General features: G+C 40.6%; 2 protein-coding genes across 2 annotated transcripts; both read right to left on the bottom strand.

Moving 5' to 3' along the window:
• Window positions 1–7,550: 7,550 nt before the first annotated feature.
• LOC118427589 (cytosolic arginine sensor for mTORC1 subunit 2-like) lies at window positions 7,551–12,285 on the bottom strand. The gene has a single exon (XM_035837443.1). The coding sequence runs from the start codon at window positions 11,766–11,768 to the stop codon at window positions 10,617–10,619; it is 1,152 nt and encodes a 383-aa protein (XP_035693336.1). The 5' UTR covers window positions 11,769–12,285; the 3' UTR covers window positions 7,551–10,616.
• Window positions 12,286–12,811: 526 nt separating this feature from the next.
• Window positions 12,812–16,189, bottom strand: LOC118427186 (F-box/LRR-repeat protein 15-like). Its single transcript, XM_035836823.1, has 3 exons — window positions 16,164–16,189; window positions 14,665–15,330; window positions 12,812–14,184 (listed from the first exon to the last, which is right to left on the bottom strand). The coding sequence occupies exons 1-3, from the start codon at window positions 16,187–16,189 to the stop codon at window positions 13,986–13,988; spliced, it is 891 nt and encodes a 296-aa protein (XP_035692716.1). The 3' UTR covers window positions 12,812–13,985.
• Between the last annotated feature and the right edge of the window lie 39 nt (window positions 16,190–16,228).

The following is a 16,228-nucleotide window of genomic DNA, read 5'->3' as shown; positions in this document are numbered from 1 at the left end:
ATGAGAAATTGGCCCATGTGGGAACGATGCACCTTAGAATTGTATGACTGTCTCCTCGCTTGGCAATTTCTAAGTTTTTCAGAAACACATGGAATCTGGTAGAGACTTAGCTAAGGTCATGGTGACCCTTGCAGAACCTTTGATTTGCATTTTCCAGATAGCTGTTAGATATCAGCTTGTAGACATCAGTCTTGGTTGTACCCCTCAGGACACAATTCACCACCAACTCTCACACTGTCTATCAATAGACTCCGGGGCCATGTTTGGCAACTGTGCCCAGCCGAATGTGACCTCGCACCCCAGCCAAGGATGTATTACATAACTGGCGACACTAATCCCCTAAATATACACATCATCCAATAAAACCAGCCGGGCTCGTGTAAGCATTACACAACGGTGACTGGAAAATAAGTGTTGCAAGAACTTCTCACATGGCTAGCCAAGTTTGCCTATATTTGGCTGGACTAGTCAGCCGAGTCATACCAAAGACTTTAAAAATGGTACATGCTGCTTTCTCTGCTTAGCACTCGGGAAAGAGTATGGAACTTTGAACACACACCACTACTAGTGGTCTAGCCCCCTGCTGTAGTGATTGTGTTGTGTGGCCCAAGGGCTATTGAAACGGAGATGGGCGCCGCCCTATGCGCCATCAGGCACAGGAAGGACTTTAACTTTTTTTAACTAGTCAGCATGGGACAGATAGGTCTATGGGTGTTAGGAAATACGGAAACTAAGCAGCCAATTGACATTGTTGAAATGTTTTCGCGAAGCGTTCAAAGACTCCCTGCCTTCCAGTGGCAAGTGATGATGAAATAACGATGATCGTCTTGTGTGTCCGTAAAAAGAGACACCGAGCTGGTATGGATGTATTTAGAACATGTTCCAGGCACGACGAGGATCTCTGCCCTGTGTGTTTTGATAGTGTGGATGTCCCCGTCTATGCTAAGCTTACACCAGACCTGCTATGCCAACTATGTAAGGGAGGAAGGCGATAAACACAGACGTGTCCAAGGGAAATACTACATCTCCATACTAAGCCGTCACAACAACTACTTGAGCTGCCCATGTCAACTCCTTGTGCTAACGTTAAATTACAGATAAAAGATATGCCCAATTTTCTTCAATTTGGTATTGATGCAAATTTTATAATGACAATAATCATTTAGACAGGATTTGAAAAGAATTTCAATCTGCGATGTTTAAATGTCAATAGCCAATAAATCATTCATTGCTTTGAGGTAAATTGATTCTCAATACAAGACAGAGAAAAACCTGGGGTTTGAGAATTCCTGACAATGAAAGAGGTCACTTGCCAATAGAAGTATACATACTTTTGGAGGTAATTCTTTCAACAGACACATTTACAAACAAATTTAAGATGGGAAATCGATGAAAAATTACATTTTGTAACCACTTCAACATGTGTTACAATCATTGAGAGTAGACACCCCCCTTTTCTTGAATACAATACAAATGAATTCAGCACTCAATACAAAAGGTCATCCAATGAGCTTTTCTATCATAATGGACGACTCTGTCTAGCAATGTACTCCCGGACAGTAATGCAATATATATTGATTTGCAAATGTACCATTCCAGCATTTAACACAAGAACAATTAGTCCAAGGAAGATCGAAATGATGAACAAGATAATTTTTTCCAGACAATTCAGACATTTTAGCCATACTCCTTCATGTGTATGTCTGCTTTGTGGAATCAATAAAGGAAAGAAAAAAAACATAACAAGTCTTCATTCTTTTTTAATTTGAAGGTGGGATGCCCAAGTTCAGTGTACCAATTTTTTTCTCATGACTGTCAATGAAATGTTAGAGGGGAATTGCAAAAATTGTTTTACGTTCCATGAAATGTTTCATTTTAGAATTTAAAAATTGTTGCACAAATTGTGGGACATAAACAGTAACGATTATAGATCTTGAAGGTTCTTGTAATATTATATCCTGGAGAAAACACAGAAGAGTTTCTTGAGTAAACACTTGTCAAGAATCCTCAAGACATCCTATCCTACCCCTCCAGTTGTTTTCTTGACTTGTTCTGGTACTTGAAATAACCCAGGAGCCAGTATGGGTGTCAGGTGGACACTTCAGGGCAGACAGAAGCACACAAACAGGCAATGAAGATAGCCAGGCTCAAAACAGAAGCCAGTTAAGCTAAGGGCACAACCTGCCGTACGTGCAATTTGTCCGTACGTTTTTTTTGGAAGGCCATGTCGGCCACATATTTCTGAAAACGTTAAGGCTGTACAGGGCAGGCGCATCGCCCGTACTGGCACGTACCGGGCCGGGGGCGAATCCGCAGCCTGATGCCACACAAAGTGTTGCCTGCACGTAAAGTTCTACGGCGTGTCTGCGTGCTCCAAAATCCATCGGATTCCCTACGAGTTCGTACGAAGGTAGTATTTACCACTTACGGATCTCAAAAGATTGCCCACGTTTTGGCACGTAGACAGCACGTAATTGCACGTACGGCGGGTTGTGCCCTTAGCTTTAGGGAATAGGACATAGTTGAACAGGTGGTAAATTGGAAGTGAGTCAATTCTCTGGGAGCCATGTAGCTTCACTGAATAAGCTGAAAATGCCAATATCTTATGATGTATAACATCTATTTGTAGCATCTTCAATACATGTATGTCTATGGCCATGAAAAATGACATTTTAGTACGGGGAAGCAAAGGGTTTTTACAGTTGAAGATTTTTGAAGCGAACAATTTTCAATCAACCACATGATTTGTGTGATTTTGGTATAGGAGTGAGCCCCCAGGTTTCTAATCTAATTGCCAATACCAATAAGCAATACCCACTTCCCTCTTTCATATCAAACATTGCTTTCTATCAAACTGTCCTTATTTGATCCTTCTATCAAGCTGTCCTTATTTGATCTTTTTCTTTCAACATTTCAGAAGACTGTCTGATGCCTATAACAGAACATGGATACAAAGGCCTTTCCCTGATATCTAACACCTTCAAACACTAACAGCTCAAAACACTGGTCTTTAACAGTAGCGACTGTTTTGGACACAAGTCTGTTCTGCTGGCAGGGGAATACATTACAGAGCGTTTAACGGAAACACCAGATGGGATAACCGCAAGACCGGTGCAGGACACTGACAGCAGAAACAGATATACATTCTTTCCTATGATGCACGACAAGTGTAGCACTAGAGGTCTCCATGCTGGAGTGGTGTCAGACAGTTCAAACGTGATGATGGAACAGTTCATACATGTACATGGACGGAATCAGAATTCCTAATCTCCAAGCAGATGTAGGATCCTTGTTTTAGTTTCTTTTTACAAAATTTCAGTAGAATTTTGTACTTCTTACTATTGGTGAACTTTTTAAAGTTTTTCATGTCTCAATCAACATCTTCGTATGGTGACTAGTTTGTAGTGACGACAAATTGATTCCATAACATGCGCAAATCAAGCCGGACTTCACATTTGCTTGGAGGTTAAGGATTTTTGGTTTATTGGTTTGAACCGCTTTTTCATGCAGTTTGCAACGTTACTGACATAGGTTTTCTCACACTGTGAGAAATTGCGACTACATGTACAAAAAACCCTTAATCTGCACTTTTATAGCAATCATTAGCATAAAGTTTGGATGTTGTTTCAAGAAGTCACCACCCCTGGAGGTTCGGAGACAGACAAGCGATTGACTGTGAGAAAAAGGCAGTGACTCTGACAGCAGAGTCATTTGCCCCAGGCAAGGTCGCTCAATATAAAATTTAGTGCTCATGTCTGCTCCACTTTCAGAGACACCGTTTTGCTGTCCCAGGATGCCCAGTGACACCAAACCTCCAATGTTTCTTGGCACTATAATAAGAATAGCCAAACCTGACAACTTTAAACAACCTCGGACCCTTGCAAGACGTGTGCAAGAATACATTTGAAGCAATCAATATATTACCTAAGCTTGCAATTGGACGGTCTACAAAGAGGGTTTAGGTTTTGGGCAGAACTTCTTTTTCTGAGAAAAAAATGGCCGTGAAACTTGGACCTCCTTAATGTCTTTAACCACTGGCTACAATTTGATTTTTCTTCAAACGCTTAACGTTACCGTTTTCTTCAAAGCCTGTTCCGTTAATCATTTCACCAAGTCAGTAAATGACTGACAAAGTTCTTTCTTCACAACCACATTCCTAGCATTATTGCCCAGAGCAAGATGACATGCGGTCACCAACACTTCGACTTGTGGTTGTTACGTTTACTAATAAAAAAGACTTTGTCTCTCACTTATTTTCTTCACCATAAAACAACTATACAACTATTCAATTCAAAAACATAAAACAGGCTATGATGAATTGATTTTCTTAGAAAGTGAAGTTTTTGTTAAGGTTTGGATTCATCAAAAACTGCTCCCATAGGGCCAACAGAAGACCCTGAGGTTGCCCTCACGTTTTTTATTCAGGTGCCCGGAGGCTGAATGAGCAGTTTTTCATGGCCGTGCGACCTTTCCAACAGCTTTATGAGAAGACAGGGCAGCCCTTGTAACCATACCGAGGGTTCAAAGCGGGGTCAAACTATCCTTTCACCAAGACAGATGCTAAAACGATTGTGCCCATATTGAAATAAACCATCGCTTTTCCATTTGTTGAAGGAAACAATACCTCAAAGCACAGAATAAGCAAAGGGTTGATAGAACACAACTCATACATGTATATCTGCCCTTTACCTCTGTTGACATACACATTCAATTTTGACAATGACTTGTAGTCATTAGCAATATTGGACTTATGAGATATAGCCATTTTTTTGGCAGGGGCAAAATTCTGTATGCTGGCAACAAACCGTACAGAGCACGCTTTATAAATAAAGCCACCCACTGGCTTCAGTAAATTTCCAAACCCAGCGCAATACTGTAGGTCTTACAAATGCAACCACTGGAAAATGACATGGAATGTGATTAAGGTGGCAAAAGAGTCACGTTTTTCATCTTACAAAGAAGAAAAGACTATAATGATGAGAAAGAGAGCAACCATCTGCAGTTGTTTCCTACCAATCTCTTTACCATTAGTCTATCACAGCTGTGTGCTTACTGTAGATCATTGGCAAACTTCAGTGTTTCCAACAGTGGTTCTTAAATCAGGTGTTGCAGTGAATTCCAAAAAAGATAAGGGTAAATGATGTCACAGTCAGTCAGTGTCACAGTTAGCCTTTCCCATAAAAAATATTGTCATCTTTTGGAAGAAGAACAAAGATTCCCAATCTACAAAATGTTTTAAAGCACAGAGGAGAAATTTCTAGTATTCTGTTGATAGTGCTTGGCCATCTAAGCCCCATTGATGTAAAATCAGTTGTCAAAATCAAAGCAATGTTTTCCTAACATTTCATATGACCTGAGGAACAAATACTTTGGAGTGGCATTGTAAAGTGTTGCTATGTACTCGTTATGGGCAATAAAAACCATGTTATCAATCTTAAGGCTATACAATCAGGTATGCCTTAAGGGCTCCATGCAATATTGTTTGCTGCTAAGCACCACTATACTAGGCCAATCATGCTATATTGTAAACATACTTATCGCTTAAGATGGTCGTTAAAGGCTGTTAACAACAGCTATTCATTCTGTCTGGGACAATTCTCCTACCTTGCCAGACATGCAAAAACTAGAGTCAAACCATGTGACTGAAAGCACCAGCTCAGCAGTCACATGGAGGCTTAACAAACGTTTTAACAAAGGAATGGGGACATGGCAGCATGTAATGTCTCAGTGCAATTAGGCAAGTCCAGATCTTATCCAGTATAATGAGATAGTTAGAACATATAAGGGACTATATGGGAGACAGTAGTTGTGTAAGCTTTAACTTTTAAGAATACAAAATTGCTTCATACAAATTCTACCAAATTTAGAATGGACTAATCCTTGGCCATAATTTTTTTGTGCCTTGGTGGTCGTCATTTTCTTGGTAGCCCAGAACCAAGCTATGTGGCCCAGGAGTCTCATTAAGGAAGAAGTAAAGGATTTATTTGTAAGGGAAAGGCATAGAGGATTGTAGAGGGCCTACGGCTATGTGTACGAATAAAGATATCATATCAGGAAAAAAATCAAAGTAAGATTTGGATTTATAAGGAAGATGATACGACAGATGCAAGGTGCTAAACAGACAAAGAAAGGTTTTTAAAACAGTGGAAAAGCAGTAACCTACAGTTTTTTCTGGGTTCGTCAGTAGCCTTAGTTTACCTAATAGTGACCCCATTTCAAAGTCAAATGGTAGACATGGACTCAAGAGATGGAAGCCTTCTCAAAAGGCTTAGCTCTCCACAGCATATTATAAAGCACAAACTTGTAACCCACACAATATGATATCCAGTGTTATTGAAACTCCAGAAGGTCAGGTTTTATCAACACTAACCTGTGTAGAAAATTACCAACACAGACACGAACCTCAGGCCCAGATCTTAACCCTATATGTCTATCAACAGCTAAATCCTGACCTCATTCCAGTCAACATTTCTGTAAGATAAGGGGATCAGATAGAACTCCTTGGCCCTTCCTATTCTCTAATCTCAGTGACCATGGGAATTGTAATCTAACCTCTGCCCCAAAGATCCAGTATTTAGAACATGGCAAGCCTTAAAGCGATATTTTTGGTGGCAGATATTTCTTCTATGTTCAGTTCTTTCTGACATACTTTTGCTGACCCGTGTAAAGATAGGTTAAGACTACAGCTGTCTATAACACTTGGACAGTCACCTACTAAACTCTTAAGCTCCCTGTAGATAAAATATATGTCAATGATTCCAGCAAGTCAAAGTAGATTCTTGCAAAAGCAAGCAATCTACAGCTGGTAGAATTTCCACTGTAATGGAAACAGTCATCACCTTAAAGTTTGTGATCGTAAAATGTAACATAAATCATGAGTTTAGCATCTACAAGGTCAACCTAAGGTTTACAGGGTTTGTATTTCTCCTCTCACTGGAATACACATTTCCTGCGGAATAGAGGAAAAGGGTTGAACACACGCTGGGCAGACAGCGCTAGTGGTTTGTTCCAGATGTGGCTAAACGTTTGTGGGCCTTCAGGTCCACTTTCTCCTGATCTGAGGTTACACTAAAAGAAATCTGAACCAACCATGAACATGTCAAACTATGGTACAGTTCTGAGGAAAATTGCTCTCCAGCCAATACAAAAATTGGATAAAAAGGAGTGGAAATATGTCACTCATTTCTGTTAAAAGGACCACATGGATGTACGGAAGCTTTCCACACATTGGAACAAAATTGGAGTTAGGGCTTCAACTCTCCCAGGAGCTGCTTTAACCTTTTGTGGTGCCAGGAAGTGACGTGTAAACTGGCCCATGTGAAACCCTTGTGCATACCTCACCTCACAGCACGTGGCTGCCGATGATCTAACGTAACATAAATGTATCGCTTTTGAAGTATGCTGGCAATCTTCCTTGCTTTTCTTGGAAGCGTTTGTGTTTGCTATGACTTTATCTCGACATGGCTGATCTCGTCTGCCAACACTAGAGGCACTTCAAGCAGCTGATAAGGAATGGAGGGACTCACATAAGATGCACATTCTTGGTGTTATACATACAAGAAATAGATCTGTAATGTAGACCACATTGTCTAATTCTTTTCATACATGAACATTACATGTGTAAGTGACAGAGAATTGTGTAGAGACAGAATTACTGATGTAAATTTGGCCATGCTGGTTCAAACACTTGAATCTTTTCAAGTGAATAGAAAGCCTGTACTAGTAGGGGACAATGACTGGACAAAATGGCAGTTACACAAAGAACAATACATTGACAGTTAGGTGCTGATTATTTTCAAATGCTCATTAAACATGGGGGCGGGACAGTAATTAAAAGTACATCAATTAATTGGAGGATGTCTATGCTAAAATGTAAAAAGGGATAATCATGCAAAATACATGCACTAGCAAAAGCTTGATAATAGTAGATATTTTTTCTCTTGGGAAAAGGGACACCCTTTCTATAAAAATTTTGTTCAGAAAATTTATGCACCTGGTTTTGCCAAATTGATTAACAAATATATCACACTGTAGTGATAATGAATTAACAATCATTTTGACCTTCCTGGCTTACTTTCAGACAGAGAGAACAATTTGATAAATCACAAGGATTGATTTTTGGGTGTAGAGAGGCATGTGATTGTGATCGAATCAGCACGGCCAAATTATTGGCAGGAAAACGTGATTACGAAATGTTCCATCTACAAGATTGACAGGGCTCGAAATTTTGTGTCGAAAGCGGTTACCTTCCTAGACAAACTACAACATCAACTACTTAAAGCAGGGTGGATAATTCCTTTCAGAAATATGACAATATATTAGGCCATTCCATTCAAAAGGTCCATGGGGGGTATACGTAGGTATTTCATAATTTGTAATAATATGGTAGAGCAAAAGACAATGCAAAAAATGTGTTTAAAAACATTGAAATTACTCTAAAACAAAGACAAAATGACCCTTCTGTTAGAATCCTTGAACCTTTCAAGTGGAATTGCCCTTAAACAGGATACAATAAAAAATTATTATGTCTAAGATATCATTTTGCTTGCAAGAATAATTCATTAATCATTTCAGAATTAGCATTTAAGAACACTTAATTGGGCTGGATTTGTAGAATAATTGGCAACAACAATTTCGAGCTCTTCTTTTGCAATTCTTTTCTGACTGAGTAACTCTTATAACAAAACTTCAAACAATAATGGCAACATTGCATTTACACACTGAGGTAACATAAAAAAATAATAATAACAACAACAGCATTGAATCCATTGGCACAACTCAAGACATATTGAACATAAGATTTTAGCAGCTTGTATGGCACATCCAGTTGATTTGTAGACAGTTAAGTGTGACAGGTCCAAGTGATATTGTTGTCCCACTGAACAACACCTCACCATTCAAACCTTGGGTTAAAACTTCTTTTTCTCTATCTTTGTTTTAAGATTCAGACTAAAAAGGATTTCTTCTGTTAGCAAGGAAGTATCATTTTATCTTTGCCATCAAATTTGTAATATTAAAGCTACAAAAGCTGAAGTGACATAATCTCCATAAAGCAGTTTTTGCTAGTGTGTTTTAAACATTGCAGTGCAAGTAAAAGGAATTTTGCCTTCATTTCAAATTTTTACCTGATGCAATACCAGGTATGTATACTTGCAGTTTAAAAATTTCACGCGGGCTGTGTCCCGTGATACAACAATTTAACTTGGACGTGGCGGAGCCAAAGTGCATGTTTGAATTGTAGGTAGTTAACGATAATACTGTTACACAAACTACACCCAATCAATGCCAGACTTTGTCCTCATTTGGCAGTGAATGAATAATTGTTCCAGTATAGCAGCATGCCATAATACAGCTACAACCAATATTGACTATTCCAAAAGTCGTCAAATACGGGTGGGGTTAGGTTTAAAAAAAAGTATGAGATCATATGTTTGATCACGGATAAAATACAAACACTGAGCAAAGGTTTTCGTAGCATTGGGATGACATCACATATAAAACATTACCTTTAGGTTTGCTGCAATCTTTTCTCGGGGAGAATTCTCGTTCGTACCATGAGAAAGCCTAAATTTTCTTACTAGAGTTTACAAGCGAGTGGCCCCAAAAATATCCATACCCACTAGGGGCACAGTAGTAAGCTGTAGCTTAGCGGATACAGGTGTATTTCAGACCTAGCTGAATCTTGCAGTTTCTTGTGAGCCTTGGTTCTTGCAAGCAGATATTTAGGAGTCTTACTACCCTTACAGTTTGACCTACTTGCAGTTGTGAATTTTTGCTCTAGACTGAACATAGCCTGACATTCTGCCTCAGCTTTGCTTGACTTTAATAGCACCTACTGGGCTTTCTTCCTAACAGTAGCAGAATATTTGAACACCAGACTTTTTGTTTCTAGAGTTATCTGTGGTGTATTCCTTTTAAACTCCTAGGATTTCCATTCTATGTTCAAGTGTAGTATATGCTGAAGCATAGTGCCATCAGACAATGATACATCTAACTGTGGATGTAGTCTTTGTAGAGCCATGGCAAGCATTCTGGAGGGTTAAAGATATGCTGAAATAGAGCCCACATACAGATAGCAGCAATACATTCCTCTTTTAGTCGGATACACACTTATCAATACATATTAGCTCCAAGACTGTTCATCAAATTTTGGAACATTTCAAATCTCACACAACAGTTTAAAACTCTCTAACCAACCAACAGTTCTCAAATCTCCCTTTTCTACCATACTCCTCTCACACCTCTAACAGGGGGGTACAATATTTCCCAGGTGTGAGTTTTTGATGCTACACTCTACTGTAGGGGTGGAGTCACCCATTTCCTGGAACGTTTAGCGACTACCTGTGAAGTGGGCTGTGTAAGCTAATGAACCAAGCTAGGGGTCAATTTGACCCACTGACAAGGGGTCAGTTTGACCCACTGACCACCCAGTGCCCTGGAAATGAGCTGCATGCCTGTTTCCTGCCTTGGCTTGACCCTGCGGTCAGGAAGCTTTTGTGTTATGTGATCTACGTGTGTCATTCTATGGGAGAGGGGAAGCTCAAGCTGATATTAGGTAAAATCCTTGTGGACCCTTTTTTACTCACAGTGGGGAATACGCTTGACTATCAAGTTGCTCAGTAGTAAGTGTTGGCAGGTTCGCTTGTCGTGGGGTCTTGTTGTTCCATCGTTTCTTCTCGTTCTACCGGCGCAGACGACGGCGCTTCGCTACAATCCATCCCTTCTGTACAACTTGATGATTGCGTCTTGTCTTTGTCTTCCTCTCCTTCCTTACCCTCGGAAGATGCTGCCCCATTGATTTTAGCTTTCCTACTTAATAGAACCTTTACTACTCCGTCCATTTCTTCCTCTGGCACTAACGTGTGGTCGTAGCGGTACGTACTGATGTAGTACATGGAGATGTCTGCCTCCGCTAGCGGCTCAGACACCTGCGCTACAATCCCGCACTCGTCAAATCCTAGCGGCACCGCCCCAATTTTGATCATCTTCCAACACTCCCCCGTTGCCGAGGTAAACAGGGCGTTGCTAGGAAATCGAGTCAAGGTTTCCGTATCCATGACGAGGGAGATGTCGCCATCGATGATGGAGAAGGAGAAAAAGTCGGCATCGCTCCCTTCCGGGGAGGGGTCGGCATAAAATAAGATGTCCAGAAGGATGGTGGCAACCTTAGGGAGAGTGTCTGGGTCCAGGCTAGTGACAGAGAAGCGGGTGGGAGGGGCCACTAACGGGTGGCTGATTTCTCGGCTGTTCGTCTCACCTCGGGTGGGCGTGGTCTCGCCCTTGGAGCCGCTGTTGGGCACCTCGATGGTCTCGCCTTCCACCTCCCGGAAGATCTTGAAATGTGACCGTAAGCACTCGATAGACGTGTCGAGATCCTTCTCCTGGACCAGGATAAAGTCCGTCTGGTAGGTGGACATGACGAAGACAGGGACCTGCGCCTCGGCTAGCGGGAGGATGAGCGCCTTGGCGATCTTGGTGATCCCGGAAGCCTTGCCGGTGCCGCTCCCCAAGGCGCCCGCCGAGACGTTCTGCGCGTACCACACGCTGTTGACCAGGCTGAGCTGATCGCTCAGCGGCTCCAGTTCCTTCAGACCTTCCTGGTCGATGATGATGGAGTACTCATCGGCGGTTCTGGTCAGGCTGAGGAACTTACACTTGGTCTTGTCCCGTAGCAGGATGAGTTTGACCAGCCCGTGCGTGAAGGGGGCGATGGCGTCCCGCGGGATACTGCCCACCTGCAGCCGGTGCTCGAGCACGTACAACTCCATCCCTGTCGGCGTCTCGGCCGCAGCTGGAGTCTCCTTCTGGCCTTGCCGGGGAACTCAAGCCGACCCAGCACGTCCCGACAGGAATAACGCTTTGTTTGCGAGCTGTCAAAATTGACAAAGTACTCCCCAGTGTTTGGATTCGCTATGCACAGAATATAGCCCTGATGAGGCTGATCAGAATGCTTGATGTTGGCTGGCGGGGTCCGTTACATGTTGGCGCCCGATTTTCACCAAAACCGTCCAGATTTCACCGCTCTTACACCGTCCTGTAGTAGCTGTCACCTTCCTGCAAACGTTCGTCGGTTTGATGGGGGAGAAGAACTCAGCAGGGGCTGTCAGCAGGCTGAAACATTTGTCAAACAAGCGGCACACCGTTCCTCCCTGACGCCATGATGGAGACAGACTGGGGTCAGGGGGTGAAGCTCAGATCGAGGCTGGCTGTGGTGTCGTGCGGGGTCAAGGCTCCGTACATGCGCGTCACCTAGCGATCTCAAACAGTACTGCAGTATTGGCAAACAATGGGTGATTTATTGGTCATTTTCTTGTTTATGGCGTATTCTTTTCTGTCTGTACATATGTCACGTGCCACTTATCTGCCCAGTGAAGCAAATAATTCTTCCTGCACTTCGGGGTAAATTGAAGTCATTTAAATGTTTCTGCAAAGTCACAATTGATTATGATAAAATGATTCATGACATCACACAAAAACAATCAATTATTTGAATAATTCCAGCAATTTGCTTATTGCTGGATCGTGATTTTTCACATATAAGTGAAAAATTGACACAGACTTCAAACCAGCAAAACATACTGTTCTGAAATACATAACATTCTCATTTTAATCTTCCAAATTTATTAGGCACATTGATTGCTTTCAAACACTCAGCTTCTCCTTCTTTTGCAACAATGTTCTTGTCTACTTCTTTTGTGTGTAATTCAAACACAATGACAATCAGTTGAATAATGTATTCCCAGTGGATGAACTATTGGCATGACCTATCTGCATTGATTATGAAAAAAATAGGTAATGGATACCATGTCAATTGATTTTGTAAATATTTAATGGCATGACATGTACAGGGACATTAACAGACACATGTACAACAAGCTATATCACTGCATATGGAATTCTTATGGTATAAAAACGTGCTGTTTAGAGCAGTCGGTATATAGCCAGCCCAAGGCAAAAGAACAATTTCTCTTTATTTCTACCGTTGATGTTATTATTACCTTAACCAGTATGTTTGTCTGTTGTCTGTGAACATCTTAGATACTAGGTACTTGTAAGTGCCTAAATGGGTTGTCTTGATACTTGGTAGGTATGTGGGTCTTGAACAGACCTAAACAGTTTGGGCCCATAGTTTTGTTCAACAACTTACCTTTCTACATATAAAGGCACATACAATACAGGTAAGTCAAAATCAATAAAATTTAGTACAATGTACAATGAAGGACAGCCTTGTTACTTACAGGATGTATACAGTGCACATCATGTGACAATGAAATCATGACACTGTCAATATAACTGATTTATCATATATGTTTGTTACCCATCATTCATCATGTAAGTCTCAACCACACAACAGGATGACTTCTTGATCTCCCTAAGTTTTTTAATGAATAGATAATATATTGTAGATCATAAAAACTGAACCAAGTAACTACCATAGCTGACAATTTATTTTTGTACAATTTCCTTTATATTTTTGACTCAGCTACCCTTCTATACCACTTAAATCAAATTAAAAAATGTCCAGGATGAATTTTTATTCATTTCTCTTAAGCCAGTTAAGGCTGCATGTTACAATTCTTTAAAATCAAATTTTGTTTAGATGGAAAGATAGCACACAGTAACATTTAACTATGAGGTGGTCTATCTCATGATGGCTTTTCTTTTCCTCTATCATTCACACACATTATGACACATATATAAAAAGATGTACTGCAGTACTCAATTAAATTTCTAAATAGCAGCATATACAGTATCAGCTTCATAAGCTAAGTCTCAGGATTTAAGAACTTTTGAAACATTTTTGCTATCTATAACTCTTTATAACAATCCATAAGCAGTAAGTATTTATTACTGAAACAAAGTAGGTTAACCTGCTTGCCAAAACTCAAGAAATACACAGCACACTGCATCTCCTTAGAGTCTATATCATATCTCATCGTATAGATAACTGTGTAGAGGGTATCACACTGGAGTTCCCAGCTCCATTAGATCTGTAGGTACAGCGGTGGGACCAGCTCACCGTGACCAAACGTGTGTTCTAAACGCGACAGGTTGAGACCGACGGGAGCGGGGACGTCTACTTTCACTCCGCGTAGCCGCAGACGGGCCAGGCTGGCTTCCGTCACGTCCCGACAGTCTGATACTTTAATCACCTGTAGACATTTACAGTATTCTCCGACGTTCCTGCAGAAGAGAAGAAATTTTCCTTCATTACCCTGTATATATATATATATTTAGAAGGAAACTAATCTGATATTCCAAACATTAAATTATAGAATTATGTAGCATGTCTAAAACAGATGCAGTTTCAATGTTTTAAGTTTTATTTTGATCTTGATTGCACATGCCAAATAGTGCTAATGATGATGAAATAGTAATGTGCAATCTTCTTAATGTATCCAATCAGTTTTTAAGCTCTATTCAAAATTGGCGAAGAAGAGGTGCATACTTTATTTGAGTTTTTCCATTCTACCTTTCAGTCCCACAGATCTGTCTGAGACTTGCCCCAAATCAGGGGGCGTATTCTAATTGGGGTGCCTACTTTATTCAACACAATATGGTAAAAACATTCTAATTTGGAAGAAATGGAAGCTACCAATTGCAATCTAGTAATTCTATATCCACAATTATTAGAGCACTGATACCGGTTATATTTTTTTTCACCTTATAGCAGAGTTGTTGACTCTCCAACAGCCTTGTACATCTAAATATTGTAACCGAGGGCAACCTTTAGCCACAGCGTCGATCGCTTGGTTTGTTATCCCGTAGATCTTTGCCAGTGAAAGATGCGTGATCTTCTGGCACGCCACCACCAATGACATGATACACTCATCATTAATTTCCCAACATGACGTCAAGTCCACTTTCTCCAGCTCCCGACAGCTCACTGCGACCATCAAAAACGACGGCACATTCAGCCAATGGCAGTCCTTCAGTGATAGCGCAGTCAGTGAGTGACAGCTTTCCGCTACCGCTTGTATCGTCTCACTTTGTAGGTGCAAACAATTAGAAATGTTCAGTCGTAGAAGTCTTTCATTACGAATTAAAACAGGGACTAGTAGCCGATCTGTAAGCCAGTTCTTACAACCGGACAAAACGAGAGCGTTCAGGACTTCGTTTTCTCCAAGGATCAACCGGAAGGCATCTGGAGTGATCTTGCTGCAGTAAGGTGACAGGTCGATCTTAAAGGTTGAGTTGAAGAAGGAAGTGACGAGATGTAGAGCCTGGGAGTTGACCTGTCGGAGCTGGAACAGGTCCGGGATGGAGAGACAAGGCAGGACATGTTTGTTCAGGACATCCTCCCATGGTAGAATGTCTAACATTGTCAAACTGTGTGGAGAGGAAAAAATGGGAGATGGGAAAATTAAAGCTTATTGTCTTGCCATAGGAAACCATGTAAATATGAATTATGATTTACATTTGAGTGACATTTGTTTAAGATCCTTATGAGATAGTGAATTGACATGTTTAACCAGTTTACAAGTTAGCTGTACTTGTATTGAATTGGCTGCCAGTTCATTCTAGTTATGCTCAAAGAAGAGTGATGGATGTCACTTGAAATGTCCAAAATTAAATCTGTGTTTTTCATCCAGTAGAGATTGAATTGTATTTGAAGATTGTTACTAGTATGTTACTGTGATTTTGCTCATCCAAATGTGGTAAAATATAACCGAAATTTTTAAATCATAATCATAGCACAGAATTTGTGACTGAGAGTGATAACAACATAACAAACATTTAGTGTTAACGTTACCATCCATGAAGCAAAAAACATGAAACAATTTTTATTTACAAAGTAAACTTTATCAACAATCAAAGTAGGTCAACTATAGGAATGTTGACTTGTTACTATTTCTATTGCAAACTTGGCAACTAAAAAGAGATTCTTTTGCCTTCGTCTAATGAAATTATGCATTTTTGTCAGATATACAGAATTGGTCAACTTCATTGATCCCATTATCATGCAAAAATAGCAACATTATTTTGGCTGCCCCCCTCCCTAACAAACTGTATTGTGGCCCTGAAGAACACTAAAATGCAACGCCATTGACATAAAAATCATAGATTGAGAACTTGTTCACCTCCCTGATAGATCCATTTTAGAAAGGACCATTTAGCACCTTTACATTTTCAGTAAATCTTCAAAAGAAACGCCAACTTACTTTTCAAAACCCTCCCCTGTCGCCATCTTGGATGGAAAGGCGAAGGGATACATTTTTGCTTTCGA

Source organism: Branchiostoma floridae, chromosome 12 (genome assembly GCF_000003815.2).
Source record: "Branchiostoma floridae strain S238N-H82 chromosome 12, Bfl_VNyyK, whole genome shotgun sequence".
NCBI classification, from domain to species: Eukaryota; Metazoa; Chordata; class Leptocardii; order Amphioxiformes; family Branchiostomatidae; genus Branchiostoma; species Branchiostoma floridae.
Note: the sequence above shows the minus strand (reverse complement) of the source record. Positions and strands in the feature narration are given on the sequence as shown.